Source organism: Microcaecilia unicolor, chromosome 2 (assembly GCF_901765095.1).
Source record: "Microcaecilia unicolor chromosome 2, aMicUni1.1, whole genome shotgun sequence".
In the NCBI taxonomy this organism is placed as follows: Eukaryota; Metazoa; Chordata; class Amphibia; order Gymnophiona; family Siphonopidae; genus Microcaecilia; species Microcaecilia unicolor.
In genome coordinates, this window is record NC_044032.1 from 288,136,534 (window position 1) to 288,153,864 (window position 17,331).

Sequence of the window (17,331 nt, forward strand, 5' to 3'; positions counted from 1 at the left end):
AACAACTAAGGAATATATATAAAAGAAAACCAAGAATCTAAAGGATTAACTCCACAAGGAGGTAAATTATCTAAAATATGTATCTTATGATCCACTTAAACTCCCACCCACTTCATTGAGAAAATTATGTAACTGAATAAGATACAGAAAAACATAACAGTTCCTGTCATAAATGACCAGACATTTACAGGGAAACGTAAAGAAAAATGAGGCACCCAAAGCTAAAACTCTAGGCTTCAGCTCTAGACGTGCTTCCTTGTACAGTTGAGCAGGTCTGGCTACATTAGGGAAAAATGTTATTCTTCTAGCCACATTATCGTTTCAAAAAACAAAACAAGGGAAAAACTACAAAAGTGGAGAAACTGGATCCGCTACGAGAGGAAAAGTAAGAAACAAAAAAGTACGATGATCAGCACGACACTTGCAAAACACCAGGGAGACGAACGATAAAAAATTATACTTTATTAATAAATAAGACTCGACACGGAGCCGTCTCAGGAGTCTATAAATTGAAAAAATATATACAATTTCAATACATAAAAACATTGAACATATTGTAAGAATATAAAAAGTTTATAAAATACATGTACATTAAGATGCTCATTTTTAAATTATAAACTAATGTAAATATATAAAACAATAAAATAAAATATAGTCATCCACATAGAATGTGTATTGCATGAAGCTTATTGTATAGTTTGAGTCAATCTATAATGTAAAAAAGCAAATTTTTAAATACATAAATGAATGTAACCAACAGAAAGAACAAATTGTGACATGTTGAATAGATAAAGCCATCATACTAACCATCAAAGAAAATTTTGTGTTGAGACACATTAAATAATACATGCATGCATGAGTGAGTAAAATTATAGTGCTAACCTGTATATTGTGAAAGCCAATGAATGGAGCTACACAGACAATGGAACCAAATCAAGCCTGGAATGGTGAAAGATACAGAAGGAAAAAGGAAGGGAGAAGGGTATAAACAAAAGCAAAGGCAACAATGGAAATGTGGTGCTGGAAGAGTGTTCTGTGAGTTTTATAGGAGAAAGAATGATACAGACAAAGAATTAAAAAATAAAAAGACAGAGACATGAAACTAGGGGTGAGGTATAGTGGTAAGAGGACAATGACATTGGCATAAGGAATCTAGTGCTGAAAACAATATTGAGGTGACATTAACGCAAGTACAGGGGTGTAGGTGCTGAGAAGTTGATAACTGAATAGTATAATGGGTTACTGAAAAAACTCTTCCAGCACCACATTTCCGTTTTTGCCTTTGCTACTTGTTTATACCCTTCTCCCCTCTTTTTTTTCTTCAGTCTCAATTGTTATTCCGAGTTAGTGCTAGGCATATTCACCAATCACTAGTCTTTTTAAACGTATGTACCATTTCTCTCCTTCCTTCCTTTTGCCATCTTTCTTTTTTACATATATTTATATTCTGTATCTTTCACCATCTTTCACCATTCCAGGCTTGATTTGGTTCCTTTGACTGTGTAGCTCCATTCATTGGCTTTCACAATATACAGGTTAGCACTATAATTTTACTCACTCATGCATGCATGTATTAATGTGTCTCAACACAAAATTTTTTTTGATGGTTAGTATGACGATTTTATCTATTCAACATGTCACAATTTGTTCTCTCTGTTGGTTACATTCATTTATGTATTTTAAAGTTTGCTATTTACATTATAGATTGACTCAACCTATATAATTTTCATGCAATACACACTCGTCTTGGATGATAAAATGTTATCTTGTGTTTAAATATAAATATATATATATGTAATATTTTTTTACATTAGTTTATAATTTAAAAATCAGCTTCTTAATGTACATGTATTTTATAAACTTTTTATATTCTTACAATATGTTCAGTGTTTTTATGTATTGAAATTGTGTATCTTTTTTCAATGTATAGACTCCTGAAGCAGGCATTGTTTGCCAAAACACAGCTCCGTGTTGAGTCTTATTTATGAGTCTTATTTATTAATAAAGTATCATTTTTTTTTATCATTCGTCTCCCTGGTGTTTCGGAAGTGTCTTGTTGATCACACTACTTTTTCGTATCTTAATCTTCTAGCTACAAAAAGGCACATATTTCTTAGCAAAAAAATAATTATAAAATAACCACCTTTTGCAGCTTAGGTTGTAATGGAACTGGGAAGGTGGCATGCGAGTTGGAATATTGCATTTGTTAGACTTGAGAAATGCTAACAATTCTAGACTGTCCATCGAACCAATATGGTCTAAACCCCCTTCCATGTCCACACCAATTCTAACTCCCAATAATGGCTGTTAACAGCAGACAGAACCTCTGTCATCAATACGTCCATTAGATGTTTCTTAAACAACTCCAACAGAAATACAAAACGAGTCGGAGGGATATTCTTTGATTGTTTGCTATATGTAATTTCTCTGTATATTCTATCTATTTGTGTTCCATTTGGCCAATGGTTCTTAACCCAGACCTCGAATCACATGTTGAGGTGTATTTTCGAAGCACTTAGACTTAAAAAGTTATAGTAACCTATGGAACTTCTTAGAAGTGTTTTGAAAATTAGCCTCCTGGTCCCTCAGGTTTTTATATAATATTTGTTTGTTTGTGACATTTGTATCCCACATTATCCCAAACAAGTTTGAGTTCAATGTGGCTTACAATAAACAGTATAGAATACATAACAAAGAATAATTCATAAGAAAGTAATTTGTTGTAAGAATTCAATTTTACAATACAGTATTTTATTTTTTAATTTATTTTTGTTACATTTGTACCCCGTGCTTTCCCACTCATGGCAGGCTCAATGCGGCTTACATGGGGCAATGGAGGGTTAAGTGACTTGCCCAGAGTCACAAGGAGCTGCCTGTACCTGAAGTGGGAATCGAACTCAGTTCCTCAGGACCAAAGTCCACCACCCTAACCACTAGGCCACTCCTCCACGTACCGGGATAGCTATGGATGTTTAACATTTAGAAAATCTATTATGAATGAGAAATTGTACATGAAGCAAAGAAAAAGTTAATGGTAAATAGAGCAAAAACCAATTCAGGTAATAATTAGTTGTTTGAGATATGGTTGTTGTTTGTGAGGGTTTGTTTGAATAGGAACGATTTGAGGATTTTGCAGAATCTAATATATTCCTGTACAGTTCTTATGCTGAGTGGACAGTTTTGTAGATCACTTTTTTTAAAATTTTGGAGGTGTAGTCTGAGATAGTTTCTTGCCTCATATTCCTTATGGATATCGTGAAAACTTGACAGGCTAGGTGTTGAGAACCCTGCCTCGTTCTATCCTTATTGCTCGAGGCAGTCACTGATTGCATAGTAGACACTTGGGCTTCCAGCTTGTCGAATCTCTCATCCAAACCAGTCAAATTCTCATCCTGTTCAGTCAGTTTTAATAATCTCCTTAGAAAATTCACATAACGGTTCTTTTCAGAGAGGCCTCAGTCCAAGTCCAATGTCTTCAATAATAACAGTGAGTGGGAAGGAAGGATCCTTCCACCTAAACTCAAGATCTCAGGAGGGGAGAGAGACTCACAGGCCTTACGCACCGATCCGCTGAACTTCTCAAAGCACTGAAACCTGCTGTTCCAGAGCCACTCCTCTTTATTTTTCTGTTTCCCATATCTGGGTCAGATTGAATATAAAATCTTTCTCCTCACTCTGAAGGGGAGTTCCTCTTTTGCCATGCCTCTTCAGGCTCATGCCTGCAGACACATTTTGCAGTAGAGCTTTTAAAGCCTTATATCAGCTGATGATGCCATGAAATTGGTGTCCCCCCAGAACTGCCTGGGGAGAGGAAGCAGGATTTAACAATATATGTTTGTTATATTTTTATTTACTTCCATTTGTATACTGCTGATTCAACTCAAAGTGACACTTAAGGTAGCTTGTTCAATAAATGTGGAAATGTGTGTACGCCTTCTTTCCCTGAAGCTGTTTTATAAAGGCACATAGCACTTAGGTTGCCCTTATAAAATGGGCACCACATACGTTTTTATTTTATTTAGATTTTGCTGACACCTTTTTCAGTAGTAGCTCAAGGTGGATTACATTCAGGTACACTGGGTATTTCCCTGTCCCTGGATGACTCGCAATCTAATTTTGTACATGAGGCAATAGAAGGTTAAGTGGCTTGCCCAAGAGCACAAAGAGTATCAGTGGGATTTGAACTGGGCACCTCTGGATGTGAAGGCTGGTGCTCTAACCACTAGGCCACTTCACTTTCCCTATTATAAAATAGCCTTCTGTATCTCCATGCTGCACTGTGTACATTTTCTCTGTGCTTTATACAAGATATGAGGTCAGGTAAGCTCAGCAGTTTACACTTGATTTTTCCATGCTAATGCTACTCCCCGATATAGTAACAAAGTTTAGCATGGAAAAATCAGCGTAAAACCGAGATGCTCGGAGGGCATGGAGAACATTTGTTTGGAACCACAACTACTTGCCCCTAGCCTGCATTTCTTAACTGGGATCTAGCTGTCCAGCCAGGGAATTCCCTGAAAAATTTTGCTTCTGAGTTTTAAAAGATGCTGTCAGCATTCTGAGGGGTCTGTTCATCCCTTTGCTATGAATGATCCATCTACTTGATCCACTACAGCATCTATGAGAAGCCTAAAGGCTCCTGGCCCAGACTTTCTACCGTAGGTAGGGATTATCAAAAAAGCATCTTTTAGTATGAGGTTTAATGACAGCTCCTGTAAAATGACCCATTGCTCTTCCCAGACCAACTAAACTGGTTTTTGTATTTGCTGAATTCTGCCTTGAACCAGATTGCTTCTGGTAAAAGCAGAATAAAAGTGCTGAATTGAATAAAAATGTTGTTAAATGTTGTTTTTCTATAGGAAGAAATGCAGAAAACAAACCTATATTCTTAAAGGATGTCTGGCCAACCAGGGATGAAATTCAAGCAGTGGAGCGCCAATTTGTCATTCCTGAGATGTTTAAAGAAGTTTATGAGAAAATAGAGGTGACATAGTCTATTTTTTCCCTTTAAACTTTTTAATTGCTTGACAGAAATGTGTATGATTTTGCACATATCTATGCTAGTATTCAAAAAGTGTTTTTTTTTTTTCTTTGCTTAGGGGGGTCTTTTACTAAAGCTTAGCTTGAGTTATCTGCAGCAGGGCCCATTTTATTCCTAAGGACCCTGCTGCAGATAACTGGAACTAAGCTTTAGTAAAAGACCCCCTTAGTTTGATTTGTCAGCATGAGTTAATCAGGTGTAAACTTGCCGTCAGTGATTCAGTTCTCTTTGCCTGTTTCCAGCTGGAAACATTTTGCGGCAGCTGTGGAATAAATCCTCGTTAATGTGAGGAGGACCCTCAATTCACTTGTGTCACCCGCAAGCTTTTAAACTTAGCCTGTTTGGCTCAGACCCTGCTAGGTGATGAGAAGGAGACCATGTGTGGGGCTCTCTCCCTGGCACATCCCTGCAGAGCATATTGACTGATCAGCCTAACATGTATCAGGAAAAGATTTGAGCACCACTGACAAATCTTTTAAAAAGAAAACAAAAATAGTTCAGTTTTTATCTTTTGAGTTAAAGCACAGTTGAGCCAAAAAAGGAAGTGTGTTTTTGACCAGGGCCAGTTTGTACAAATAATCAAGTGGCAATAAAGAGGCCTGCTGTTCCTGCTCATTACCAGTGACATTTCACTATTTCTTGAAGCACTTCAGATGGACGTAAGGTGCACCATACTGGCTCATATAATATAGAATATCATCCACAAAAAGAGCCAGCTTATGCTCACTCTGCCCTACTTGGACTCCATTAATATCTTCCAATAACCTTACCCTCTGAGCCAGAGGCTCAATATAGAGGGCAAAAAGCAAGGGCGACAATGGGCACCCCTGCCAGGTACCCCTCCCAATCTTTATAGTAGAGGAATAACCTCCATTGATCTTAAGTCTTGCCACCGGGTCCTGATATAGACGGTCCAACCAACCCAAAAATCCCTGACCCAACCCCATATACTGTAATACTTGCCACAGGTATGGCCATTCAACCCTATTGAAAGCTTTCTCGGCATTAGCACTCAAAAAAGCCACCAGGTTCCCACCCCTCTGAGCCTCCCACATAATGTGTAGGGTACGTCTGATATTATCCGCTACTTGCCTGCCTACTACAAACCCGATTGATCTGCATGTACCGAACGTGGGAGCACCCACCCCAACCTATCTGCCAAGATTTTAGACAAGATTTTTATATCTAAATTCAACAATGAAATTGGGCGGTAGGAGCCACAAAGTGCTGGATCCCATCCCGGTTTCAAGAGCACAGATATTCCCGCCTCATGCATACTCGCTGGAAGTTGTTGACCATTAAAGCAAGCATTTCTAACCCTTTGCAACAGAGGACCCACTTCCCCCACAAATATTTTGTAGAAGTTTGCTGAAAAATCGTCCAGGCCTGGGGCCTTTCCACCTTTAAGGCCCTTAATTGCTCGGATGAGCTCATCTAATTGAAAAGGCGCCTCTAATTGTGCACATTCCTCACTAGTCAATGTTGGTAAGTTAAGCCCTTGGAGAAATTCATGAATCAGAGTAGTATCTACCTGTTCCTCAGCACTATACAACGTTTGATAAAATTGGGTGAATTGTGTATGGATATCTTTATCTTGATAGTACAAAACATCCCCCTGACCCTTAATTTTAGTAATAGTGTTTAGCTGCTGACGTTTCCGAAGGAGGTTAGCCAGCATCCTACCTGATTTATTTCCAAATTCAAAGAATTTTTGTTGGGTTAATTTCCTCATATGTTCTACTTTTTCAACCTGAAGCTTATGAAGTTCCTGGCGACAGTTTCTCAATCGTGCTAACACCTTGTCCGGAGATGTTCCAAGTGAGCCAGCTGTGTTCTGAGATCTAATTCTTTACTTTCCCTTTCCCTTTTTTTTCCTGGCTCCCCATTTAATTAAATGGCCCCGGAGCACCGCTTTTAAGGCATCCCATAATGTAGCTTCAGAAACTTCTCCTGTATCATTTATTGCTAAGTAATCACAAATAACATCCCGAAGCTCTTGACATACTTTCTTGTCACCCAGAAGGCCCTTATCCAACCTCCAAAATAGCTGGCGTTTCTCATCCTCCAGGCCTCCCAATATTACACCGACCGGCGCATGATCGGAAACCGTGATTCTCTCTATCGTTGAACCTAATATATGCCCCCATAGTTGACGACCACACCCTAACATATCTATTCTGGTATAAGTGGATTGAGCATAGGAGTAGAATGAATAGGATCTCTGGCCAGGATGCTGCAGACGCCAAACATCTATCAAGTCTAGGCTTGAGGTCAGGGACTTAACTGCTTACAATTTAATATATATATATATATATTTTTTTTTTACATTTGTACCCCGTGCTATCCCACTCGTGGCAGGCTCAATGCGGCTTACATGGGGCAATGAAGGGTTAAGTGACTTGCCCAGAGTCACAAGGAGCTGCCTGTGCTGGGAATCGAACTCAGTTCCTCAGTTCCCCAGGACCAAAGTCCACCACCATAACCACTAGGCCACTATATTAAGACCACTAGTCCCTTTAGAATGGTCCAAATTTGTGAGAGCTAAGTTGAAGTCACCTCCTAAGATCACCATTTGTTTCCAAAATTGTAACAGGGCTTCAGTTATCCCCCCTCCCCCCCCCCCACCCCAAAAAAAAAATCCCCTTGTCCTGTATTGGGTGCATACAGATTTATGATTGTAACCTCCTGGCCAGAAAGGAAACCTCTCACTGCCAAACACCGCCCCTGATCGTCCCTGAATACTGCTCTTTAACAAAGGGAACCCCCCTACGGATATATATTACCAACCCTCCAACCTTTCCCCCCCCTGAATCAGAATGAACAACATATTCACTTTATGCCTTGTGGTTAAGCAGCTGTGTTTCTTGTCTTCGTATATGTGTCTCCTGAAGCTGGATCACATCCCATTGAAGGCGTTTTAACTTCCTATGGACCAAGCTGCGTTTGCCTGGAGAATTCAATCCATTCACATTACATGATCCTACCCTTATTTTTTTCTGTCGTTCCCCCCCCCCCCCCCCCCCCCCCCCCCCCCCGTTGACTGGTCGACCACTCTCGTGACCAGTGTTCACCCTGAGGAAGCGCCTCAGAACCAGAGCAGACCTTATTTCCATAATCTCCCAGTGCCACCATGTTATCCCCTCTCTCCCCCTTCCTTTTCCCTCCCTTCCCCTCACCACTTATCCACCTTTAAATTTGTCGTAACCATCCATTCATATCCATCCATTCATACAACAGTAAAAAGTATATTGGAAGGGAAAGTAGAGGAACTTCTCTCTCTGTCCGCTTATGCTGCACTAGCCAGAGCAACAGTCCAAAAGTCTCAAGTCGGTTCTTCTTCTCTTGAGGTTCCGAAACTCTTTGTGGAGCCATGACCAGAGCGTATCTTCTGCCATGCCTGCTTTCTCTTCTGCAGAGATGGAGTTGATTGAACTGGTTCCACTGCCACTGGCGGCAAATATGTACAACCAAGCTCTTGTAATGCTTTCCACAGCCTCAATCAATGTGCGGATCCTCCACGACTGGCCCGCTTCTGTGAACAACAATCCAAAACGGGTGCAACCAGCGATAGCAGTATCCACACTTCTTCAGATATTTGATAAGATCCCGAAAATCCCTCCGCTTCTGGAGTGTCACTCTCGCCAGGTCCTGGAAAAACGTGATTTTTGAATTTTCCCACGGTATTTCACCCATGGATCTTGCCTTCTTCCAGATCTTTTCTTTAGTACTATAATCATGACAACAAACCACAATGTCCCTTGGAAGTGAATCTCTTCATGGCCCCAAACTTCTATGGGCACGATCAAACTTGATAATGTTTGCGGGAGCTTCTCCTTGCTCACAGCCCTCAGGACCCAGTAATTTATTACAGATCTCATTAATAATTTGCTCATAGTTTTTATTTTTGTCGATCTCTAGGACCCCTTTAAAGCGTAAATTACACCGCCTAGTGCGATTTTCCAAATCTTCAAACGTCTCTTGTAACATTTCACGCTCCTTACGTTCATTATTGAGCTCTACATACGATGTCTCTATCTCCCCCTCCAAGCTCTCCAGTTTTTCCTCGGCCTGTCCCACGTGGTTCCCTATCTCACCAATCTCTTTCCAAATATCGGCCACCGCAGTTTGGATTGTTTTCCTCACCTCAGTCATCTCAGCTTTCAGCGCCTGAAACCATCGGGCTACATCCTGATTGGTGAGATCACCTTCGTTTTCTATTAACTCTCCAGGATCCTCCATCTCTGATCCTGAATCTGCCTCTGCCATTTTGGCGTGGGACTTCGCCAACGGCCGAACTGATCCAGCCGCCACCATACCTCTATTCAGGAAATCTAGACTGCCCCAACTTGACATTTCGTCCTTTAGATTGTAAGCTCCTTCGAGCAGGGACTGGCCTTCTTTATTAAACTGTACAGCGCTGCGTAACCCTAGTAGCGCTCTAGAAATGTTAAGTAGTAGTAGTAGTACTTGCAGACGTTGTAAACTTATATTTTTCCAATCGTCGTCAGGCTGACATTACCCAATATCTCTTTTAACTCAACAGAAATTGGGGGGATAAAAGCTCCAGGGACTAGGTAACTATGCTTTATATTCACTGCTCCGACAGAGCTAAGCACTCAAGCGTCCATCTTCTGGCACTGACGTCACTTCCTCCGAGGCATGTGATTTTTTAACTCTATGATCTCCACAGATTCCTTTTTTACTTTCCATAACCACCTTTCACTTCCACAGTGTCTAATAACCGTTTATGGAGTATTCTTCCAGGAGTTTGTCTAAACCCAGCTGTACTAAATGTCCTGGCAAAACATTACAGAGCTTAATTATGTGCTGAGTGAAAAAAAATACTTTCTCTGATCTGTTTTAAATGTGCTACCTATTAATTTCCTGGAGTGCCACCTAGTGATAGACGTATATGAAAGGATAAAGTTGGGGGATTTGTTTGATTATTTTCCATCCATTTTATGTTGTTCTTAAATCCCATATGGATGTATTGTGTTGAATGTCACTGTTAGATCGCTCCACTTCATTCTGTTGATGCAGTGTTTATTATTTTATGTATTGTTTTTCTTACATTTTGTGTTTACACTGGATAGAAATCCTGTATTTTTTTCCAATAAAACTTTATTCTACAAAAAGATAAGCCACTGTTGCCCTGTTTACCTATTTCACCCCACTCATGATTTTATATTCTAGTCTCTCAGTTATCTCTTTTCCTTGCTGAAGAGCCCCTTCTTTAGCCTTTCCTCATAGAAGGCTGTTCCATCCATCAAGAGTTTTTAGTTTCTTATTCTTACTTTTTGAATATTTGTTTGATTTGTTCTTTTACATTGATGATATAGAGTATGTTATGTAGATCAGTGAAACAAACTTTGAATTATAATTTTTTTTAGCCTGCAAACTGAAAAATGTATTGGGGGGTTTGAAGATTACAAAGCACTGTAATTTGCAATTTAAAAAATGGGGGAAAATATACGTGTGTGTGTGTACTGGTTACACTGGTATACTTTTGCTTTTTGTAAAGCATACAGTATGGACTAGATTCTATATATGGCATCAAAAAAATTAGCGCCCAAAAAGTGCTATTCTATAAGCCGCGCTTAAAGTTAGGCGAGGTTTATGGAATGCCACTTACGCCCAGGAATTACGCCTAACTTTAGACACAGCCATTTGCACCAACTGAAACATGATGCAAATGTATGCGTGTATCCCTGTTATTCTGTAACAACGCACGTTAATTTTAGGAATGCCCCTGTTCCGCCCATGACCCTCCCATTTACACACTCCCTTTTCAGATCGCATATAAAATTTATGCATGTAAAATTCAATTACATTTCATTAGTGCCAATAATCCCTTGATCAAAAGCCAATTATTGGCACTAATTAGCTTGTTATTTAATTGGGCACGCACCCAAATTTGCGCACGCAATTTTTGGTGACTTTTACGGAATTAAGGGGTATGTGTACAACCAAAATCCAGCCAAGCCCCACTTTGTGTTGTAATATAAGTAGGCTCACTCTTTCCATATTTCCTTTATATGTTTATATGTGTATATAGTGGCAAATTATGTAAAATTATTCTGTCTACATGTAAAACCCAGTTTTTCATGTGAAAGCATACATGAAATTACTTCCTGAACTGTAGCTGTTCATCGTGGTTTTTATGCCTGTTCCAGGGCAGGTGCAAATCTATGCGTTAAGCTTTTGCCGCTGATGGTACATATAAGCAGCAGTTTTATAAGGGAAGATGTACATGTACTTTACAGAAAAAATAGCAATTTTATAAATGTGTATACTAGACACATCCACTTATGCATTTATAGAATTATCCTCCCAGTGTGAAGCAGGGCTCAAGAATCCCATTGGGAGAGTTAGAAATTATTTATACCATCCCAAGAAGGCTTCACTTTTACTACAGCACATCACCGTGTAAATATGATACAGCATTCACAAAAATCACCACATCTAATTACTGCAATATTGTTTTTCTTCAGAGAGTCAATGAAAGTTGGAACTCTTTAAATGCCCCATCAGATCAGCTGTATTCCTGGAATCCAAAATCCACATATATTAAATCCCCACCCTTCTTTGACCTGCTGGTATGTATTTAGCTTTTAATTATCCTTTATTCCCACTGATTATTTTCTGTTTAATTTTCATTTATATTTTTGGTTTCTGAAATTTTTCCAGGAATTAAAGGAAGAGAGGAAGTAAGTGATTTTCCAAAAAGCACTCTAAAAATATTGGGGGGGGGGGGGAGGTTGAGTTTTCATAATTGTGAGGTTTTCTCTTTTATTAGCCTCTTTAACTTGTAAAACCAAACATTTTGCAGGATCCCATTGTACTAGTCACCTTTCAGAGTGTTTGCCCCCAAGCAATAATACCTCTCCAGACCACTGGAATTCTGCATTACTCTTTCGACCTTGTGATGAGTACAGTGGCATCTCTAGAAGAAACAGGCTTTTGTATTTCTTTCTTGCAGCATCAATACATAATCTTGTTTGTTTCTTCCTTTCAAGGAAAGGGACGGTTGTGGTGCACTCGATACACCCCTTTAATAATTTGATTATAACTGTTCAAAAGGGAATGGGACTTGATATACCGCCTTTCTGTGTTTTTTTGCAACTACATTCAAAGCGGTTTACGTAGTATATACAGGTACTTATTTGTACCTGGGGCATTGGAGGGTTGTGACTTGCCCAGAGTCACAAGGAGCTGCAGTGGGAATACGAACCCAGTTCCCCAGGGTCAAAGTCAGCTGCACTAACCACTAGGCGGCTACTCCAGAGTGTTTGACATGTGCCCCTCCCCCCTATCAAGGGGTGGCTCTCAAGGCCTCCCCAATTTCCACCATCTCCCCTACCCTACCATTCTATAATCCAGTATCCCCCCATATTGACTCCTTCTCTACTTCTTACCCCCTCTGTGGAGTCTAGCATCTTTCTATCCCTACTTCCCTTCCCCCTCTTGGTCTCAGTCAGCACCTCTCTCATTCCTTCTCGCTTTCCACCTCCCCCTCCCTTGTATTGTGTTCAACAGCTTACTTCCCATCTGGTGTGTTGATGCAGAAGTTACAGAAAATGCATCACAGCCAACGTGAGGCCTGGAGCATCTGCACATGCTGAAGGCTTGCCAGCTCCCATCCCCTTCAAACTTCCTGTTCCAAAGAGCAAGCATGGATGGATGCTCAAGGCCCCATGCTGGCCACAATGCATCTTCTATAGATGCTGACTACTGTGTCACTTCCCCGGTAGAAGCAGTTTAAGTCCCTGAAACACCATGGGGTAGAGACAAGGATGGAGAAGGATGCTGGATACCACAGTAGGGAGGGGTGGAGAGAGAGATTGGAGACTAAGTGCCAGTGCTACCTACTAAATTTTGTTGCCTTAGGCAGTCACCTAGTCTACCTATTTGATGGGCCAACCCTGGATCAGTACTGTGAAAGGAATCGGAGACAGGCAGGTGAAAGTTATCAGATGATGGTCAGAGAGGGGAAGAGTTGAGGCACAGAAACTGGAGAGTGAGCAGTTTGAGAAGAGGGTTAAGATCAAGACAGTGGCCATTCTGGTGAATGGGGGCAGTGGAGCACAGTTGAAGATTGAAAGAGGATGTTAAAGCAAGAAACTGAGAAGCATAAGAGTCAGAGGGATCATTAGCATGAATGTTAAAATCCCCAAGAATGAGGGAAGGCGATGAAGGTTCAAGAAAGAAGGAAAGCCAGGCATCAAAGTCAGTGAGAAAGGAAGAAAGGGACTTATCAGGGGGTCGATAAATGACTGCTACTCGGAGAGGCAGAGGAGCAAATAGACGGATGGAGTGGACTTTGAAGGAAGAAAAGCAGTGAGACTGAGGTGGAAGAAGAGGTTGAAATCTACAAGAGGGTGAAAGTAGTAGCCCAACACCACCTCCGCGGCCAACCGGGCGAGGAGTATGGGAGAAAAGATAACCTCCATGGCATAGGGCCACGACTGAAGCAGAGTCTTCAGGGTAAAGCCAAGTTTCAGTTAGGGAAAGCAGATGGAGAGTATGAGAGATAAAGAGGTCATGGATGTAGGAAAGTTTGTTACAGACAGAGCGGGCATTCCACAGAGCACAAGAGAAAGGCAGGGAAGAAGGGGGAGCAGAGGAACAGAAATTAGATTGGAGATATCACGGTGTGATCTGCACAAATAGGATGAGAGCTGATGTGGAGGACCAGGATTGGGATTAATGTCCCCAGTGGACAGCAGGAGAAGGAGCAAGAGAGTACGGAGAAGAGTAGGAGAGGTATGATGACAGCGACAAAGGCGAGAGGGTGGTGGATGCTTGGAATGCCCTCCCGCGGGAGGTGGTGGAGATGAAAACGGTAACGGAATTCAAACATGCGTGGGATATGCATAAAGGAATCCTATGCAGTAGGAATGGATCCTCAGAAGCTTAGCCAAAATTGGGTGGCGGAGCAGGTGGGGGAAGAGAGGTTGGTGGTTGGGAGGCGAGGATAGTGGAGGGCAGACTTATACGGTCTGTGCCAGAGCCAGTGATGGGAGGCGGGACTGGTGGTTGGGAGGCAGGAAATACTGCTGGGCAGACTTGTACGGTCTGTGCCCTGAAAAAGGCAGGTACAAATCAAGGTAAGGTATACACATATGAGTTTATCTTGTTGGGCAGACTGGATGGACCATGCAGGTCTTTTTCTGCTGTCATCTACTATGTTACTATGTTACTATGAGATGTACTCAGATAGAAAGGAGATGGATGACTGGAAAGAAGGAAATGTTGAAGGTTGAGAGCTGAGAAGAAGGAAGGGGAAAAAAGAGTGAGATGATGAATACAGAGGGTGGACAATGTGTTCCTGCAGTGTACAGTGGTTTCAGATGGAGAAACAGATTAGGAAGAGACAGTACCAAGAAGAAAGAGTGTACTGGAGCCATAAGTAGTAACTGGGAGAAAAATAGATGTAAAGAGAATATGGCGCACGGCACCTAGAGCGGAGGCCCTGAGTGGATTGGAGTGGACCTGGGAGTCAACCCGGAGAAGGCTGTAAGGATATGCAGATAAACTGCAAGTCCTCCACAGCACCTGAAAGGCAGCTGGTGGTAGAGCTGGGCACCTCTCAGCCAAGGAAATGCTTACCAGGGGTTAGGCCGAAGCCAGCATTCCTCCCCCTGAGGGTCACCTGATCTTAGCCTGTGCTGCTCACAAGGCAGCACACATTCAAATAACAATAAGTTAGGATTTTGTTTGAATCTTCAGAAATCCGAGGCATTCAAATAGGCAGCCCCACACCAACAAGAAAATTATTTATTCCTCTTCAAAGATCCAAGAGGGCGTAGATTGCTTATCAGTCAACTGTAGGTCAAGGTTATATGTTGCCCTTGAAAGGTGACATTACCAGGAATGAGTGCTAGGGTATCTGGGGGGATTTAGTGAGAGGGGGCTGAGATGATGGAGTTTTTACTATTGGGATCCTATGGTCACAAGACTATGAACCCATAGATTCTAGTCCTGAAGTTCAGCAAGGGCCTTTTTCTTAATAATTCCAAATGCAAAGCCATACACTTGCCCATTCCTCCAACTCCCATAGTAGATAACCATCCTTTTTCTTTTTCAAGATACCATTTGTGTTCTCAGATTAACTCTTAACGTGACACTTTCATTTCAACATAAAATTGGCTAGGTCCGTGGGTCATCTTTTTTTGCTCTCCATTGCATCTGTTCCCTAAAACCTTTAATAACTAGTCTCAGAATCCTAGTCTTTGCACTTATTTTCTCTGAAGTCAAGAATGATGCGGTATTTTTTTTTTTTTTATTATATTTTTAATAGCAAGTCAACAAAACTGCAGGGAGAAATGCAAAGATAATGGTCAAACCAAATAAATATTTGAGAAAGTACAACTTGCACCAGCAGTACATAGAGCTGCTCTTTCATATTTCCAACACTGCCACCTCGTAGTCCACGCAGGTAGAAAAAAAAACAAAACAAAAAGAGACAAACTCGGGCCATCCCATTTACTATTGTAAAGTTTCCAGTCAAACTTTTACATTAAACCACTCTTCCCCCCCACCATCACCCCCCCCCCCCCCCCCTCCACCCATAAGCGTAGGTATATTCATACAGTGAAACATTCCTAACCTTAAAATCTGTTTTAAGTAAAACTGTTCAAGATCACTTAGGATAGCAATCCAGCTTATCCCAGCAAATCTGCTTCTGGATTTCATTTTGTAATTGAGCCACAGTTAAGGGTTCCATTAGTACCATTTTCCTTGAATAAGCTATCCAAGGGTCCATTGGCAGGGTTACCTGAGATTTCTACTACTTGGCCCTGTGAGCTGAGATAAAACACTTGTGAACTTGTCTGTCCAAAGGAGAGTTCACTCCCTCAGCAAGCATACTTCAGGAGTCAGAACACATTCTTTCCCCAAAATAACAGCCATCTCTTGTCCCACCTGATCCCAGAAGGCCTGAGCCACCGGGCAGGTCCACCAGAGATCGAACAGTGTGCCCTGAGCATCATACCCCCTCCAGCAAAGTCAGATAAAGCACTATTAATTTTTTGCAGTTTAACTGGAGAGTACCACCACCTCGATAACACCTTTAAGTTAGCTTCCTTAATACTAGCCGCTACAGAATTTTTATGAGCCTGGAGCAAATATCCCTCTACTGTGCTTCAGAAAATTCAAAATTCAGATCCTTCTCCCAGGCCAACACATAAGGGAGTTTGGAGAGCCCAGGAGAAATCATCAAAGCATAAATTGCCGAGATCAACTCCTTAGCCCCTCTGGGAAACTCAGAGACTCCCACCTGTTTGTAGATCATTGCCATACTTTAACCCACTCTTTCTGATAGACAAAATGTCTAATCCTTAAATACTTATAAAAATTCCTATTAGGAATCCCCGATTCCTGTTGCACTTGGGAAAATTCTCATACCAGAACCCTGTATAAGCTGAAAAATATATTCCAAACCGTTTCTCTGCCACCCTATGTTATCCCCCTTCCTTTTGGATCCACCCCACTGCACCTCCCAATTAAAAGGAGCCAGTAAAGACCTACCTCCTTCACCCTCACCCACATCCTGTCCTACAATCTTACTCCAGAGTGAGAGCAGATGCCGCGTAAAATGAATAGCAATGTCCTGAGACACACTTAGTTTTCTTCTCACCCACATTAAATGTCTCAACTTACAGTCCCCAAGTAAACTCTGCTGTAAGTGCACATAGTGCTTACTTTCACCCTCAGCTTCCTAATCCCAAAGATGTTGAATCTGTGCTGCTTTATAATATGCAGTCAAATCAGGTAGTCCCAGTCCCCCTTCCAATTTATGGCTCTGAAGGAATTGCAAAGCAATCCTAGGAGTTTTAACCCCTCCCCCCCCCCCAATGAATTTGGTGTTTAAGATCCTGCTGTGCCAGAGGAATTGGCAACACCAGAAATAAATATAAAAATTGGAGTAGGATGTTCATTTTTACAGCTGCAATTCTGCCCTTCCATGACAAGTGACCTCTATACCATACGCTATTTTTTTCACTAACGGCCCATAGTTAGCCCCATATTTATTTATTTTATTTATTACATTTGTATCCCACATTTTTCCCACATAGCAGTAGGCTCAATGTGGCTTACAGGTTCCTGAGAGGAGAGTACCAACTCTGAGAATATATACAGAATGGAAAATAGAATAATAGTAGGTGCAAGGAACCTGATAAGGTTCCGGAAAAGAGAATACAACTCTGGGACGAATATATAGTAGCATATAGAGAGAAGTAATCCCAATGAGGCTGATAAGTCTCCAGGGATGGGACCTCAGCTTTTAG

At 41.2% G+C, this 17,331-nt stretch overlaps 1 protein-coding gene across 2 annotated transcripts in view; it reads left to right on the top strand.

Moving 5' to 3' along the window:
• ACO1 (aconitase 1) overlaps positions 1-17,331 on the top strand; it is a 241,233-nt gene that overhangs the window by 181,878 nt on the left and 42,024 nt on the right. For both annotated transcript variants that reach the window (XM_030194231.1, XM_030194230.1), the window contains exons 15-16: positions 4,860-4,984; positions 11,533-11,637. In XM_030194231.1, the coding sequence (XP_030050091.1) occupies positions 4,860-4,984; positions 11,533-11,637 (230 nt within the window). The remainder of the gene's footprint in view (positions 1-4,859; positions 4,985-11,532; positions 11,638-17,331) is intronic.